Consider the following 18097-nt stretch of genomic DNA (forward strand, 5'->3'; position numbering starts at 1 on the left):
TGCAGCAGGGGCTGCCAGGGACGATCTGGGGGAGGCAGGAGGACATCCAGCCCCAGGTCTCTTCTGCTCTGTCCTCTCCTCTTGGGAGCAAGAAGCAGACCTGGCGCCAAGGAGCTGACAGCCCGGCAGGGCAGAGGCAAAGCCTGACCATCCCTTAACAGGCCCTCAGGCTGGCATGTTGTGCCTGGGGGGTGCCCCACAGGGGTTGCCAGCATTGCCCTAAAAAGATGCTGATGCTCACACCCACGAGAGGATGAGGACACAGGAGCCTAAGCAAAACCTTCCATGCTTTTGTCTATAAATCACAGTGCATAAGGAATTATTGGAAACCAAAGCCTGACTTCTGCCATGGGCTTGCAGTCCCATTTGCTCCCTCAACAGCAGCCCCTGGGTCTTGGGCTCACCAGTGTGGCCTCAGGCAGTCAGTGGAAGCACAGAACCTCATGTAAGGCAACAAGTGAGATGGATAATTATGGTAAGAAAAAAAAAAGAGATTACACACCAACAAAAGCAGCCCTGGGAAACAATTTTATTGCTTACAAAACGCTATGGATCTTTGTTCAGTGAGTGCACTTCCCGTGAAATGCAACTGCTTCCACTGTGGTTTTAAACTGAGACCACCCTGAAAATGAAGGCAGTTTCCATTAAATTGAATTACTTTTCCGTGAAACTGGCACGGCAGTGGTAACGTTGGTAAAGAACAATAGCTATTAAGTGAGAGCATTATTTATATTTTCTATTAAATCACTCTTATTTCTATTACAAATGACATCATGCAGGCATGTCATGCTGATTTACAGTGATAAAGCCTCAGTTGTGATCACTTATTGCAATGCATAAGCAGAGCATGAAATCCACATGGCACAAATGCACAAGCAACACCACATCAAGCTCAAATCAATATTTGGATCTAATTTAGTATTATCAGATCTGTTGGTGCGACACTACTAGCGCTTTTTCAATATCGTTTGTATGCCCATCACCGTTCTAACCCTGAAGGCTCTCTGTCTCCACCCCACCTTTCCAGCACTGTTCAGAAGTGGGGAGACAGAAAACAAAATAAGAAGGAACAGAAACACATTGCTGCCATGGATTTGACCACGGAAGTGCAGTGTAAAGCAGATGTAATGTCCAATGAATGACCCAAATGCCTGAAGGCTAGACCTTCAGCAAGGAGAAAGTGGGGCTGCTAAGTGCAGAAGGCAGCAAGGCTGGACAAGCATCAGTGTTGCACGAGTTGTTCAGGGAAGGTTTCTGCTCTTGAGGATATGTTCCAAAAGCTGCTGAGCTTCTTGGAGCCCATGGGCTGCTGCCACACTGAGGAGTTTCTCCACTTCCCTGAAGGACATGAAACCTTCATCAGGAAACGCTAGGAGGAGGTTTGATTCATCTCTTGCTAAATTTTATTTACCCATGCTTTTATAAGAGGACCACAGCTACTGGGTCTGAAAGTATCTGTGAATTATCTGGTTTTCTGTCTGGTTTTCCTTGTGGTCTGAGCACGTGTATTTTGGGCTTAGTGATTTTCTTGTATTGGTATTACCACTCAGTACCTGAGTCTGCCTCATCACACGATGTGCAGCAGAGATTGAAACAAAACACCAGGGCTTCAACTCAAGGGTTTGCATAGACACCAGGTTTTCTTAGTCTCAGTTAGCTTAAGAATGCTCACTCCAACTTCAATTTTAATACTTGGAGTAAATGTAAAAAACTTAAAACAGTTAAGACACAAACAAAACAAAAAAAAGTCTGTGTTTCACTATGAGGGGAACCCTTTGGTTGTTTTAGCATCACTTAGCCTCAGGATGAGTCACCGCACTCATACAAAGCACAGAGTTTTCTTTGACTATGGGCCTTGCTGGGAACTTCTCATTGACCTCACTGGACAGGAAGAAGGGCAAAAGGAGGCTCCCCAAAAAAGAAAGACAGGTCTTTGTAACAGAAAATGTACATGTGGCTTCAATATCTCTCTATACACCAGTATGGGTCTTCTCCCTTGCCTCAACTGGGAAACCACCAATGGAAATGCATATGTAATCAGACCACAGCTATTTTAGGTACCATCTCATCTAATTCTTAACATTTCATTGGGGCAACTGTTTAGTCTTTCAGTTTGCTTGCGGCAGGCAGGGCTGCATTACTGACAATATAAGGAGAAGGCATCAGAAATACTGGAATAGCTTCACGTATGGATTACCTACAGCACTAGGTTCCCCTCCTCCCCAAGAGGAGCTAGGAATGCAGCTATAATGGAAAGGAAGAGGAATAGTTCAGGTTACCCTTCTTCAAGTGCCACGGTCATGTTTCTGAGTGCCGCCACAGCCAGGTTGAAGGAGGAGTGAGGATGGCCCTGCCCCGCAGCCTGCCTACATGGGAGAAGACAGAAGCAAAGAAAGCGGTAAGAGAAAGAACAGAAGAAGAAAACCTGAGTTTGAATGTTCTCAAGCAAGGTAAGAGCAAAGAAGGAAAAAGGCATGTATAAATTAGTGTCCCGAAATGCGACCCCGTTAACATTTTCAGGCCCTGATTTGGGAAACATCCTTATTGAGAAACATACCAAGGTTTGAGCATTTCTCTAAGCATGGGTGTCCTTAAAGATGCCTTCTTGGTTCACAACCCCTACTGTCAAAGGCACACTTACTTCAGCCCTAAAATTCCTGCAGCTTGATGCTGTTGTACACCTTGAGCAGGCACAGAGGAAACATCCAGCATGCCCCGCCTCTCCTCACACTTTCTGGGTAGCACAGTAACTTTCCACATCCTTCATCCTTCCTGTTTCTCAGCAGGAGCAGGAGGATGCAAGCCCAGGCTCCCATCACAACTGTAACCACAGCAGGTACCACAGCAAATGCTCACGCTGGGCATGGCTGCCTTGCTTACGTGGCAGAAACTTCTTGAGAGCATGTGCTGAGAGCAGGAAATGAATACGCTGCTGTAACTTAGTTTTAGGTTGCCTCATCAGCTCCTGGCCCTCTCCCCTCCTGTGCCTGTGCATTTCTCCCTGTGGCTGACTCTGTGGCTCGAACCTCCCCAAAAGGCTGTACAGCAGCACACGCAACCTTCTGCACTCTCACCACAAATACACTTACTTTCCTCATGCTGATTGAAGAAGCAGTAATAGCAGATGGAGAAAGCAAAGTAAAGCATCTGACCCCCAGTGAAAAGTGAGGAGCTCCTGGTCCCCCTGCTGCTGCCCCACACAGCTCCCTCACCCAGCACAGGATAGCTCAGCACAGCTCTCTCCTCAAAGCACTGCCAGCTCTTCTTCCTCCTCCCTCATCACAGTAGCCTTTCCCCAGGAGAAGGCAATTTCCCATGGCATGAGTTGGCTTCGGGGGTTTTTTTGCATCTCACCTGAACCAGTGCATGGCCATGACCTCATTTTTTTCCACTCCAGCTCCTGGGTATGAGACAAGGGAGCAAAGCCACAGTTAGGATATAAAGTACAATGTCTGAAACCCAGCAGTGCGGTGGTGTACCACACAGCGCGGAGCCACATCTTGCTTCTGGTTTATACCCGTGCATACACTGGCAGCAACTTAGCCACAGCTTCAGAAATATTACCTTGCAAATACCTCTGTCCCAGGATGTGCTGGGCATTGGGGTACCCCAGTCGAGCGTACACATGAGCCACATGGAAATGGAAGTCCTCGTAGCACAGTGGGATGTAGAGCAGGAGGAGGCCAGCAGTGATTACAGCTGCCAACTGTAGAAGAGAGGAGCAGTTGTGATGCAAGGAGAAAAAGAAGCTGAGGATCAGCTTCAGCAAAGATTTAATCTGAGCTCTGAAGCCTCCTGAAGCTATTCCCCACAGAGAAATGGGAGAAAGTTTCACACAACCACAGAAAATCAAAGTTGCCTTTGATAGAGAGCTGGTTCCAGCATCCACTGAAGCCAGCAGAAAAAGCACCACCACCAACTTCAGCAAGCAGCTGACCCAAGTTATATCCCCTTTAAGCTCTGCTTTCCTTTGCTCAGTGAAGGAAACTACAATCATTTCATGTTCTAGTGATCCTCTTGAAGAAAAGAAAAAGAAAAGATCATAAGGTGCCATCAGGCTTTTACAGGCAATTCATCAAGGAGGCTTGTCAGAAGGAGCTTCATTTTCTGGGCCCCCCACTGCCCATTGCCAACTGCAGCATCGCCATACAGATGTGAACACTTTTGTGAACACCCCTTTTTCATTCTGTGTTACAGTGAGGCCACATCACCAACATCCACACCTGAAAGGAGAATAATCTCGGATCTGAAACCCTTCTTGCATCCAAGGTATAAATCGGCAACAAAGCCTGATGTACTGCACCAGCAGGAAAACAAAGATGAGAGACCAGAACTGGCCTGTTTGCTTTCTGATGCCAAATTGGATTTTCTTTGTTCAGTGAGCTAGCTATTAGCTTCCAGTGAGAGGATCAACTGCATCTTGGTGGGGTCAGAGATCCCTGACTGGGGAAAGAAGAGCAGGGTTAGGAAAAGGCTGTAGAAATCCTACACAGAGCCTCCTGCCCGCATAATTTACAAGGAGCCCTTTGCCTCCCTATAGGGGAAAACAGCACATCTCACCAATGGCACCAGCACTACAGAAGGTAAAACTCTTTCCTACTGCATAGGGAGATGGAGGTCAGGTACAGTTGTGGACTGAAGACATGGGCCTTTGAAAACAACACCGGAGGGAAGTGCTGATCAAGTTTCTCAATGTGACCCTGTGCTCGGGTCTGATATTCACAGGGATGTGCTGAAGAGCCTGCAGGCTCTCTGCTTGCCACTGTCCCCCTCTTACAGATGCAGGAGCAGAGCAGACACAAAGCAAAGCAGCCCCATTTCAATGGCCAAGTAGGAAACAAGACCTGAGGCCCAGCCAGGTGACCACGGCTGTCACAGAACAAGCACATTTTCATCTGGGCATAATTTATTGCTACGGGTACTCATGAATAGTGTGTATGTAGGTTTGCCACCATGCCATGCTTGGAATGAGCCAAGGGGACAAGAAGCAGCTGAAAAAGGATGACAAGACACAAAAGCTTTAACAGTCAGGGGCTCCTCTGGCTGCTATAGATGGTTTGATGTGACTGAAACATATAAGTGCAAAAGCCAACTCCCCTTCATTGGGGGGTATGGCACATGTTGTATATGCAGACCGTTGCAATGCAAATGGCACATTTAGGTCCTGATATGCTTCTCAGCTGTGTGTAGAGCTGGAGGGCAGAGGTGGTGTGGTGACGGTGGGGGCTCCTGCACCCACACACATCACAATCAGCTGAAGCAATCACAGGAGGCAACAGGTTGCCAAGAGCTTGTTATCTCCTAATTGGGACCCAGGTCGTAGTTCAAGCCCATCTCTAACAGGGATTAGTGAATGCTGAGGATTGAATGAGACTGGTTAGCTAATTAGGCTAAGCAGATAAAATACATAAGCAGTAATGACCTGCAAATGACCCGACGATTGGTTTTCTGGTTGATGAGTTTAGGGATGTAGGAAAGACTTGATGTGCTGTTTAAGGATCTCAAAATTTAGCCCATGCAATGTCATTGCTCAAACAGGAATGATTCCCAGATGTTTTAACAAAAAAAGCTCTCTTGTAATGCAATGGGAACCTGCGGAGCCTGAAAGCACTGATGGGTATGTAAATCCCTGTAAGCCAACAGCAAGTTCAAGAGGAAGTGCAAGTCACAGATCAATCTGGTTATCGCTGAATGCTTTTGCTCTCATTTAAGATGAGGAAATGATACTCCTGAAAAAAATATATGATGGCTAGAAATATAGTAAACGCTTCTTGCTGGAAACATGGCTGATGTTAAGATCCATCCCAGGCAAAGCTGAGTGCAGACCTCTGGTGAAGGGCAGCATTTCTGAAGCAGAGCAAAGGCTGCTGAGTAAGAGACTGGTTTCAGGCAGTGACCATGTGCTGCCTAATGCTGTCACTGTGCTATTCTGTCACTGTGCTATTTTGTCACTGTTGCAGTGGCTGGGGCTGGAATATATCAGGGAATGTTACAGAAGGTTGCAGGAGACAGGGTGCACAATGTTGCTGGTGCTTCTATGGGTGCAGATTTGGGGACTGCAAGATGCTCACGGTGGTGGCATCTTCTTTATGCTCTATGCGAAGCTACCCGAAGACTTAGGAAAGGAGTGAGAGATGTGGGTTTTGGGAGGAGCTGTTTCTATTGCAGATCTGGTACACCCAGTACACATAACAGCAAATAAATGATAGTCTGTTTCTAAATGAAAGGGGGAGAGAAACTGGTGGGAAAGGTGCTATAGGTCACAGGGGAAATCTCTACAGCCAGGCTGTGACCGTACACCACTGTCATGGGTGTACATCCTGGTGTGAATGCTCCCTGTGGGACATCACCTCTCCATGGTGACGTCCATGATGACCAGACATCTGCTGCAGGCAGCCCCTGCCCTCACTGCTGTGGTAAAACTGTGCCTGGCTCCTGCAAGATGGGTGGTCCAGGAGCTGCTGGATGTCTGCTTTTTGTCCCATGCTGGGTTTTGCAGTGAGGCTTTTACTGTTGCACTTGTGTAGCCACTGTCAGATGTGGCAAGCACCATCTTTCAGAGGCCAGCACTGGTGACTGAAGGCACAGAGTACCAGCAGTCCCCAAACCAAGAGCTCCTCAGACAGCCAAACTGGGCAATAAGCATTAGTCTACCTCAAATGCACGAATGAGAGCTTGTTGCATTGCCCCACGCAGGGGAGGGAAGTGGACTGCTGGCCTGAAACCAGCTTTGCTGAGGGAGCCAGCTGTTCATCCCACCCTATTCTTCTATAGTGACTCGTTCTGAAACGGCTTTGTATGTTTCAGACCTTGTATCATTGGGGCTCCTCCAAAGCAAGAGGAAGCCCAGAGGTATGGACTGAGCTATGCTGAACAGGCAGTGAGGGAGTCAAAGCAGCCTGCGTATGTGTATTTAATATGCATATGCATAGTAAGTTTGCTACAGCAGCTTTAGCATCTCACCTGCACCATCACCCATGTGCCAAAGCCAAGTAATCAGGATCAAAAAGATGATCAGGGGGATGCCTAAAAATCCCACCCATAAGGACTGTGCTGGCAGATGCCACATTACTGGGCACTAGTAAAAGCCCCCACTCTCCAAAGTCTGCATTCTAACAATCATGACTGTGTCCTGCGTTGCATTCTCCGTGCTGGTGAGCAGAAAACCCTGGGACTCTGCAGAGGTTCTGGTGACATTGCAATCACATCTGGGCAAGGTCACAGTGCTGAGAAAGTCATCGCAAGACTCAGATTTGACCCACCTTGGCTTTAAGGGGACAGCATCGCATCCTGGTGTGCCCAGACACCCCAGTGCCAGTGCTCCCACCCTGAGCCCATCCCACGCTTACCTCCCATCTGCTCCATGCCAAACTGGGGGAAAGGGGGTTCCCACTCCCTGGAGAAGGATTTGCGCGGCAGGTATCAGCACTGCCTCTTTCCTCATGTTGCCGCCACACTGCAGGCTTCCTGTTCCGCATCTCTCCCACCCACAGGAGGTCTGGGCTCCTCATTTTAACCTGGTCTGCTCCCTGTCTCGATGGGCACTGCCACTGCCCTGCTGTAAGTCTTCCCCATCACCATCCCTTAGTTTTGCTCCTGATTTGTGATTGCAGTAGCCCAGCTGCTTCACAAAGATAAGAGGGATGGATATGCATCCCCTCTCAGAGTCATAGAAAATGAGAAGATGCTCCTGCCAAAACCCTTTCAAACCAGTGATGTGGTTTTGTTTCTGTTTTTAGTGTTCACACATTCATAAATTCTCTGTGCTGAATCTTCATCTTCCTTTAGACTGCTCCCAGGTGTTACAAGTCCACATTAGTAAATCATTGTATTCAATCAACTTGATGAAGTTTATTTCTTTCTGCTTTTTGCATGAGAAGGAAAGTGATTCACAAGCAATGATAACGCTACCCACCACTGCAAATGTTCAGTATCTCAATTGCATGGCCACCATGGGCACATGGGGGCTGATTTGTTGGATTTTGGACAAATGCAAGAACATGCAGGCCCAACCCCAGGTGAGAAAATTAGAAGTGGTGCAATGATCAAGAAATCAGAACATGCAGAACCCCCCCAAAATTCAACAGGATGGGATTTTTTTTTTTTTTTTAAGCTAGAAAAGAATTTAATTGTTAGAGGCTGTCATTTTATAGCTGTATAAATACACTTCTGTTCATCTGCAATAACTCCACCTAGTGACTTTCAGACACAGAATGCCATTATGCTTTCACATCTAAGAAAACATCTCTCCTTAACACAAGATCCCCAATGCATGTTACCTTTCCAACTCTGAATTCCTAGCAGTGGACCTTAACTGGATGGCCATTAGATGAGGTCCTTCCCATGTGAAGTACTCATCTTGCGTGGTTGCCTGACAGTAAAAGATAAAATGTTGGGTTTTTTTTCCAATTTTACAACAGGATAAGTGCTGTGCTTTGGTTGTAAAGGCAACCCCATCCCCAAGGAACAAGGATACCTCTTTGGTGGTGATGACTCAGCCTAAAAACCTTACTGAAGAGGAAACCTTTCATAATGTCATATTTTATTTCTTATGCTATGCTGCCACCATCGGGCCAGTTCTACTTGTTCAGTCACAGCCCCGTTAAGGTTGACGAGACCCATCTTCACGCTTCTGGTCAAAGAGCAAACCATTTTCACAGTATATGAAATTTAATTGGACATTAACAGTTGTACTGCAGGATCAACTGCTTCCAAGTGCAAACCTCTGCATTAAGGAAATGAAAATAACTTAAGAGAGGTCCAAAACAAGTCCAGAACAGAAAAGAAGGATCTTCACTGCAGCAAAGAGCAAGGAAGAGATGAAAGATGGTGAGGAATTTAATACCTACTTACCCTTTTTTCTTTTTTTTTTTTTTTTAGCTACAATTATTAGAATTTAAAAATCAAGGGGAAAAAACAAAACAACAAACAAAAAAACCACAAAACCTCTCAAGCAGTCATTCTTTTTTGGGAATAAGCCACCCTACAGCTGCAATACCAAACTCTGGCAGAAGTGAGTTCCTGAGTTATTCTTATCACTGTTATAAAGGCGTATTGGTAATAGTTATATTTGTAGTGACACCTCACCTAGCTCAGTGAGATCGGTACTTTTCTCAGTACTTGCAGTTCTTTGTTACAGAGGATTAAAACCAAGAACATATTATTAATTATGAATTATTAATTGAGGACTATCCCATTGCTACCTGCAATAACTTTGGCAGGGAAAGAGCAAGAACCCCAGCTAATTTTCTCTCTGCTCTTCCAAGGGGCAGATAGCATTTCTATTTTCCCGTTCATCTTCACAAAACAAGTTGTGAAGAATCACTTCCAGCTCCTGCAAAGGAGCATTTTGATTGAAAATGTGGAACTAGCCACGTTCAGGAAAACATTATTTCCTTCACGTTTCTTTTTCACATAAAGGATTTCTCTAATAACACCGTTTCTCTTTCCCTCCTTGGTGCATTGGCATGGTCAGGGATAGAAGTGCTTAGATACTCCACATTGATTGAAAAGTAGCTGTCAAGTGCTGGAAGAAGAATGGGTGGCTGTGGGTGTGAAGAGTGGGTGTGAAGAGTTAATAGAACAAAGTCACTGTTTGGGAGAGCTGGTGACTAGACTGAAGTCCCACAAAGAAAAGAAACTATTTTCTTTTCAAAGGACTGAACTGAAAGCCAGATGTGAAACACTGGGTTCGTCTTCCCTTATTTGATTGGGGGCATATAGGGATGATGGGGATGGACTCTTCATTAGGGACTGTAGTGATAGGACAAGGAGTAATGGGTTAAAACTTAAACAGGGGAAGTTTAGATTGGATATAAGGAGGAAATTCTTTCCTGTGAGGGTGGTGAGGCACTGGAATGGGTTGCCCAGGGAGGTTGTGAATGCTCCATTCCTGGCAGTGTTCAAGGCCAGGTTGGACGAGGCCTTGGGTGATATGGTTTAGAGCGAGGTGTCCCTGCCCATGGCAGGGGGGTTGGAGCTTGATGATCTTAAGGTCCTTTCCAACCCTAACTATTCTATGATTCTATTTTTAATGTCTGCTCCTCTTTGTTCCAAATTAACATAAACGTTTTAGTAAGCAGACTGACTGAAGAAGCACACACTTATTGAAAGAATTGTTATACATATTATTGACAGAATGAACTGAAATAAGACATGCTCATAGCACACTACCTGTCCAAATCAAAGACAGTGCCATCACCACATCAGACGCTGTCTGTTTACAATGCAGGCTTAGTCTGGGAGTGATAGTGAATTAAACAACAGGAAGCAATTAGCCCAAAAGGTTTTTCCAGGTTGCTTTCTTAGGAAAAGAGATTAGTATAACGAAATGCTACGACTGGTACAAGGTTGTTTAATTACAGAGGCCTCTGGGCATAGGTATCACATGGCAAAGCAGATCCACCCCAAGAGTTCCTCAACTTGAACGCAGTTGGAGCAGGTACTCCAACTATAAAGCATACGGCTTTATAGCACCACACAAAACTGTGTAAATATTACTTCGGTTACTATCCTAAATGGAGCTCAAATGTGGGGAAGAGGGAGGACTTAGGCATACAGCAACAACAAGAGAGTGGGGAAAGATAAGTTTCTGCACTAGACGATAGGAAGGATGAGGGTAGGCATTCTGGCTGGCACTATCTCTGACAGACTGTTGTTTCATTTTGCCTAACTAGCTATAGCTTCCTTTCACAGCTGGCTAAATAGAAACAAGATAAAAATCTATTCTAGACATTATGACACTATTAATAGCTGATACAAGAATGTATGATTCTGTAAGAACACCACCATAGATATTAGGGCAATTCAAGACTCTCTGAAATCAGTAAGCAAATGTTATTCGCAGATCTGTTAGAGAGACATGCAAAGCTGTTTCCAGATACCAGATTAATAGAAGTATCTGTTAAACTGAACAGTTGCATCCATTCGTCACTGCATACAACACAACCGTGAAACCAGAGAGGGTATGATTTTCCTGAAGCCAAACACAGCAGCCAGCAGAGAGATCCAACTGAGCAGAATCCTGTTATTTGATAGAGGTCCTGCAAAAGGGCAGCAGGGAAGCTCTCTGCAAAGGGGGAGGACCCCAGGAGCAAATACAAGCCATTTGTAACTGATCTCACCACAAAAACAGAGCCTAAATGAATATAAGTGGTGACTACAAACTTTAAAAAAAAACCCCAACAAACTAAATTACCCACCTAAGGGGATGTTAGGTCAAATTTAGGCACACTAAAACCAGCATATAAAAACTAATCTATCTCTGCGTAACTGTCACCTAAAAAGTTGAATTCCTCAAATGCCTTCTCCTGTGTGGCTTTAAAGTTCCCCAGACACTCAAATTTGTACCCCAGAAATATCATGGCAGGGCTGAGCATCTAGGCTTCTAGCTCCCACATAAACTTGTTCAGGACCCAGAAACTGCAAAGTTCACTCAGGGATGAGATACAAAGAGCTTTCTGGAAATGATTCATCCATTAATCTACTAATGGAATATGATCACCACCACTTCTGAAGAAACTAAAACCTTGTGAGAGACCAAATAATACTGTGTTCATAACCTAATAGTGAGGGGTGAGAAATGGTCCCTGCCTTACAGAATCTGCCTATATTTTGGAGGCTAATGAAAATGAGTGTTAGTCTCCACAGAATTGTATTAAGTAGTAGACAGAGTAGAAAGGAAAATGGCACTACATCCCAATGCTTCTAACACATGTTGAAAAACATGCCCTGAGAACACAGCCAGGTGATCAAATGTCCTCAGCTACAACTCTCTGCTCCAAAGGGGAGGTAACCTTTACCCAGTAGCTCCTGCTGCAGAGCTGACTGCCTCTCAGTGAGGACCTGCACAAATCCTCCTACAGCAAGACACAGCACTCAGAGCTGGCCTGTGTACCACCAGCACAGCCATCCAGTTTCACAGGGTAGGTGTGAAGCGCCTGCTGTTCAGGGCACCGTATTAGCAGCATGTCTGTTGGATTGCGTGTGATGTTCTACAGCAAGAGGAGGTCAGTCACAAAACATGTAACACAGATGATGGTTTACTACAAATATATCTTGTAATGAGATGCATCAGAAAAACTTAGTACTAATAAAGAAGTGGCACAAGGGCTGGGTAAAATATGCAAAGCTCTTCCCCCTTTGGCCTTCAGAGATAATAAAAAGATGCCCCAGCACACCTCATCACTGAGACAACAGGACATGAACACTATTACACAAGCCCAAGTATCAGCAATTCCCTTTCTAGACACACTGCATGACTGAGCCTTTCCTCACCAGGTTCCCCATAACCTTTCATTTTAGAGGAGTTTTTCACCTTCTTAAAGGGACCTACTAATGTTAACTGGACCAATAAAAGCCAATTACTCTGCTCTGAGCCCCTTGATGTGTGTCTTTCTTCTCTCCTATGAGGTGGCTACATTATAAAAACTGGATAAGGCACTTGAGGGTAGGTTTGGGGTATTGGTTTCATTAGGGTGATGGCGGTGGTAAGTACTCCCTTTGTGGGATTGAGGTTATTTGTACTTACAACTGTGTCTGAAGTTGCTTTGGGGTTGTTCCTGGTGTTCCTAAATTAGTTTAAAATTTTCTCTTTAAATATCAGGGGGCAGGTTGTGCTTGGTAGAAGCTTCTTAACTAGCATAGGATGATCTGGGGCTAGTTTCATGTACCCTACCTGACATGATCTGTTTAGTAAATATACATCCTTGCGTTAGCTTAACCTTTGGTGTTAGGCTGCCTTGCCTAACCTCCCAGCTGCAAGGAGCCATGAGTAGCTGAAAGCATGCAGACAAGGCAAGCCGTTGGGGAAGCTTGTGTGGGAAGCAGGGAATTTCTGGGCAGGGATTATCTCCACCTGATACGAGGCCTTTCTGTTCCGCTTCCTAGCCCTTCTGTGGACAGAAATCAGGGAGAAGAAAAAAAACAGGTTTTCTCCTCCTACATCTGAAATGCTGTCCCCAGAGGGTCTGTAACCCGCAGTTTGGCTTCTCTTCCCTGTAGGAAAAAACCTGAAATGGATGCTTGCTGTAAGCATTTTGGACAGAAATATTTTTTTTAAATGGCAAGATGAATGAAATCTTAACTTCTACAAGCTTCTTTAAAATCTTGTGATTTACTTTTAAACTGTAAAAAACTAAATCCAAACTCTCTTATCTTTTTGCTCACTGAAGGGAAGCATAAACAATTATGCTTCAAATAGACAGAGGCACCAGACGGTTACATAAAAACAAACCACCAGATTCCTGCATGTAGGAGTGTCTGCTCTCAGTTCGGTCCTGCCTCACTCTGTGTGTGCCTGGAAGTAGGTCTCCCTGAAGCAGTAGCAGCTAGGGCAAAATGCCCAAACTGAAGCACTAGTGTTGAAGGCATTGATGACGTGGCCTTAGGCTTCCTGGAGGCTGGAGCAAAAGGTCCTTTGTAAGCAGGACACCAAGTATTTGGGGTCAGCTTTAGGAGCAGAAGAGACACAAAGTTTTAAATCCTTACTATTTCAGTGAACAGCTGGAAAGACCTTGAAGGGAAGCTCTAGGGATCAGCACATACTCTCCTATCTTGGCACTCTATTTTTCTTGTTGCAGATCTGAAGAAAGTGGGAAAGTTATGGTAAGGAGAGTATCCTCATGAAAACTTTATGCCCTCAGCTCTATTTCCTGCTAAATGTCTGTCTGTAAGAGTACTCATCATGCTTAGGACCCTTTGATATCAGAGAAATTCATACATGAACGTCTACTAAGTGGTAGTTTTGTGATTAGATTGATAAATTGTATGGCAGATTTCGTTTTACCTCTAAAGAGGTATTCAGCCATTGAAGGGCCAGAGTTTCTCCCTGAGCATATTGCATACTCACAGATGAATGGGGTATTTCACAGATAACAGAGATCTATGGTGTTCTGGAAGAGTACAGTGGATTCCTACCTTTTTGGAATTGAAGGAGGTGGATCAACTGAGGTTAAATATCTAGGCTGCTTTATTCTTAAGTAGAAATAATGATGCTGTATTGAAAATGGCATGTGGGGCTTCATTTCAGGGAAATACAGGCAGGGATTCGAAGTGCCCAAGCTGAGGACATCTGCCCTGCATTAATTAAATGTTACAGTTGGAACCAACTTCACGATGAACAGATTTTACTCAATAGTGTGTTAAATATCCAGTGAGACGAATGGGTCTGAGGCAGGGCTGCCCTTGCTAATCCTGTGTCTCTTGCATAAGACAGAGGCAAAAATAAATACCAGTGCAGTCGTGTGGAGCTGTTGGCCATGCCGGCACTTCCCCACCCCCAGCATCATGAAGAGTAAATGCGACTTCATCCTCGGTCAAATGGCACTGGGCAGCCTCATGTCTTTGCTAATACAGTGTAGCAGCTCCTCATCCCGAGACCGGATGTAATCTCCTTCAGGCTGCTTCTGAGATACTTTGTGCACTAAGTCAATTAACTTTACTGAGGAAGGCCAGAACTTCCCCAGTAAAGTTAAAAGTGAATCTACATCAAGCCACGTAGAGGGGTAGACGGAGCAAGGCTAGGTACAAGGAATGGCACCCGGCAATAAACAACCCCTCACAAATGCCTCGGGTCGCTCGATGCCTGCAGCCAGCCACCCCTCCCACCGCGGATCCCAGCAGACAGCCGGTTCTCTCCCCTTCCTGGGCGTGGCGAGGCCGGTCTGGGGGAGGCGAGTGGTGGGTCGGCAGGAGCGGCTGGCTGAGGTCCAGCACTGCGGCCTGCGGGCAGGGCGGCGGCCCCTTGGGCCGCTGCTTCGGCTGGCAGCCCCCTGCAGTTACGCGCGCTTTTTATTCTGTTTATTTCATTTCCATCAGACTCCAGCTCTCAGAGGGCAAGACCCGCTGCCGGAGACTCGTGAGGGGACTCCCCCGCCCCGCACGCTCGAAAGCTCCGCCCCTAACCCCTCGATCGCGGGCGGGCGGCCGGCTTCTCCGCGTGACTGCCCCACGAAAACCCAGACAGCACCGCCGCAGCGGCAAAGCGTCCTATGTCGGGACCTGCAGGGTCTGTGCCTCCATCTCCCCGAAGTAACGGCGAAGGAGGGCCGGAGTGGAGGGAGGCGCTGAGAAGCGAACCTCGACATTCCCTCATACCCACCCCCCGGGAATCAAGCCACCTCACTTCCCGAGACGCCTGTCCCTTTAAATAGAGGCAGGGCCTTTGGCGCACTCCGCACCACCAGACTGGCACCACCCCGCCTCCCCATTGGTTGTCGCTGGGGAGAGCGACCCGCCCCTGCTCGCAGCGATTGGCTAGGGGCGAGGCTGTAGTACCCGGATGCAGGGACGCTCGGCTGTTATAAAGAGCCGGGGGAAGGCGGGAGCGGGCGCAGTTTGAATCGCGGCGGGTTGGGGTAGGTCCCTGTTGCCGCTCGGGCTCCGTCAGTGCGGGACGCTCTCGTCTTCCATCAGCCCCTGCGCGGCGCTGCCCTCCGGTTCGCGATGGTGAGGAGCCGTGGGGCCACCCGAGCGGGCCGCGCTAGTCTGGGGGGGGAAGGTAGAGGGAGGCACAGGGATCAAGGTCCATTGCGCCCTTGGGTGTGAGATGGGAGTGCGCGCGACGGAGGGGAGCGCGGGCGGGAGCGGAGGAGGCGAAAGTGGGGGTCTCGCGCGGTGGTGGCGCCGGGGAGAGGGAGTGGCGGCTGCGCATGCGCTCGGGGAGCTGTCTGTGCCGCTAGGTGTAGCGGGCGGTGCGCAGGCGCCTTGGTGGCGCGCGTGCCTCCCCGCGGTGGAGAAAGGCGGAGAGGGAGGAGGAAGGGCGCGCATGCGCGGTAAGGCGCTGCCGTGGTGCCTTCAGGTATGGTTCCTCGGGGGGGAGTGGGGGTGGTGGGTTTGGCGCAGCCGTTTTTACAGGCCTCTTCTCATTGTCAGGCTGGTGGTAAAGCTGGGAAGGACTCTGGAAAGACCAAGACCAAAGCAGTGTCCCGTTCTCAGCGGGCTGGACTGCAGGTAAGCAGGGACTGGGGCATGCATTAGGGAAAGTCAGGTCGGCCTCCCATGTGTTGGTTAGTTGTACCTTGTGAGATTTCTGGAGTCTGCTGTCTCTTGGTTGTTCATAATGGCGTGAGGGTCTGTTTAATCCTTGAGGTTGATGTCTGGCTTGGCTTATTTTTAGACCTTCTGCAGATCTGTGCAGGAGGGAAGGAAACTCCTTTGTGGCTGTTACTGTTAGTGGTTAGAATTGTGATGTAAACTTGGCATAGTGTGTCCTAAGTTGGATTCTCAAGTGATGAAATGTAGCCTGTACTTCTGCTACTGGGCTTCTGTTGCCCAGCATGTGGTTTTCTTTTTCTGTCTCCTTCGTCATAGCCTTTTCATACTTCTGTTATTTTTCCAGTTCCCTGTTGGCCGCATCCATAGGCATCTGAAGTCTAGGACTACCAGCCATGGACGTGTAGGAGCCACAGCTGCTGTGTACAGTGCTGCAATCCTGGAGTACTTGACAGCTGAGGTAAGGCTCCTGCAGGGGATGCAAGCAAGTTGGTCAACTCCAAAATGGCATAATGGTCAGAGCCTGCTGTGGTGTTTGGCCAGTTAGGACTGGGCTGTGAACTCCTTGCTTTAAGCCAGTTTTAAGTGGATGCATTTAAACCTTGTGCTGCATTTCTTGCAGCTCAAATCACTGACTTACAGGAAAGATGGAAGGGTGAAGTATTTAAAAAATTGTGCCAGTATACTTGTGTCTGCTGTAAAACTTACTCTGTTCTTGAAGAACTAAACGCAGAGCTCCAAAGGAGGAACGCTTTCAAAAGAGGCATTGTCTGCCATCTTGGTTGTGTTGCTAGTGTACTTGGCACAGAGAGTAAAATAGCAAAGGCCATGCAGTTGGTCTCACTTTGGTTTGTGTAACTCAGTTTAAAGATATCTTGTTCTTAGGTTCTGGAGCTGGCAGGAAATGCATCCAAAGACTTGAAGGTAAAACGTATCACTCCCCGACACTTGCAGCTTGCGATTAGAGGAGATGAGGAATTGGATTCTCTCATTAAGGCAACAATTGCTGGTGGTGGTATGTAGATTTCTTGCTGTTTGTGATGGGTTGGGTGGCAAGACCCTTATCAACCTAGAGGTTGATTAATGCTGTTGCTTGCTTTGAAGAGCAGAGTTTAGGAAAACTAAGAAATAACATGGTCTCAATTGTTGCTGTTTCTTAGGTGTAATACCGCATATCCATAAGTCTCTCATTGGAAAGAAAGGACAACAGAAAACTGTCTGAAGGATACCAGGATTCCTTGTTATCTCAGGACTGTTAAGTACTTAATTGTCCAGTGTTGGTGATTCCAGTGGACTGTATCTGTGAAACACAATTTTGCCTTTTTGTAACTTTGAGAACTGAAGCTCCCTTGAGCTCTCTAACAAACCAAATTTCTGCATTGAAGTCTTAACCATATTTAAGTGTTACCATGGCTTCAAAGAAGCTATTGTATTTGTAGTGAGTTCTGATTGAGCTGACTGGTTAATAGATTGGTTTAAGTAAAGGAAATGTTTGGTTTTGTACAGACTTTTCATCCACTAGAGTGGAAATATTCAATAAATGTTATGTCAAGACTGACTGTCTCTTGTCCATTAACTGAAAAATACTTGGTCTCTACTACACAGCTCTGAGTTGTTCCAAGAACGTGCAACTCTGGTGGTCCTGGCAGCTGTCCTTTGGGTGTGGAAACAGTCCTGGAATGTTGCACTTGGGAAATACCATCCAGTGGAAGGCATACAGGTTTCATCCTGCCAGGTTACACTCTTGCCAGCTGAGCCTGCTGTGCAGAGTGGTGACAGGTGCCTTTAGTAGGGCAGATGTCAGGTTGATGCTACTTCAAGGCCAGTTTTACTTGATGCCAGCCTTCATAGAGTGAAGGGCTTTGTCATGGAGGGGGGAGGAAGGTAAGCTGGATGGATGGTGGAAATCCCCAACTTCAGCTGATTTTCCTTATGGTAGATCTGGATTTCTCTCACTATTGCTTGTAGAAAACCATACACATAGGTAAAAGCACAGGCTGTACTGCAGCAGCCTTTCCTGGCTCGTGTAAACTTGGAGGCAGAGCCCAAAACCTGCTCCAAGGTAGCAGTCAAATAGCTCTGTCCTGGTGGCATTTCCCACAGG

The 18097-nt window shown here is 46.8% G+C and overlaps 2 protein-coding genes across 3 annotated transcripts in view; both read left to right on the forward strand.

The window, feature by feature from the left end:
• Positions 1–18097, forward strand: part of TRMT10A (tRNA methyltransferase 10A) — a 286742-nt gene that overhangs the window by 115051 nt on the left and 153594 nt on the right. The gene's annotated exons all lie outside the window — the stretch shown is intronic.
• On the forward strand, positions 15263–17548 carry LOC133216312 (histone H2A.Z). Of its 2 annotated transcripts, XM_061360912.1 has the most exons (5): positions 15275–15447; positions 15874–15951; positions 16340–16453; positions 16879–17008; positions 17154–17548. In XM_061360912.1, the coding sequence occupies exons 1-5, from the start codon at positions 15445–15447 to the stop codon at positions 17213–17215; spliced, it is 387 nt and encodes a 128-aa protein (XP_061216896.1). In that variant the 5' UTR covers positions 15275–15444; the 3' UTR covers positions 17216–17548. The 2 variants fall into 2 exon arrangements, with proteins under 2 accessions (XP_061216898.1, XP_061216896.1); XM_061360914.1 differs by lacking the exon at positions 17154–17548 and having other exon boundaries at positions 15263–15447; positions 16864–17001.

Source organism: Neopsephotus bourkii, unplaced genomic scaffold, assembly GCF_033783945.1.
Source record: "Neopsephotus bourkii isolate Nb327-2 ecotype Australia unplaced genomic scaffold, CSIRO-AGI_Nbou_v1 NB_1037, whole genome shotgun sequence".
In the NCBI taxonomy this organism is placed as follows: Eukaryota; Metazoa; Chordata; class Aves; order Psittaciformes; family Psittacidae; genus Neopsephotus; species Neopsephotus bourkii.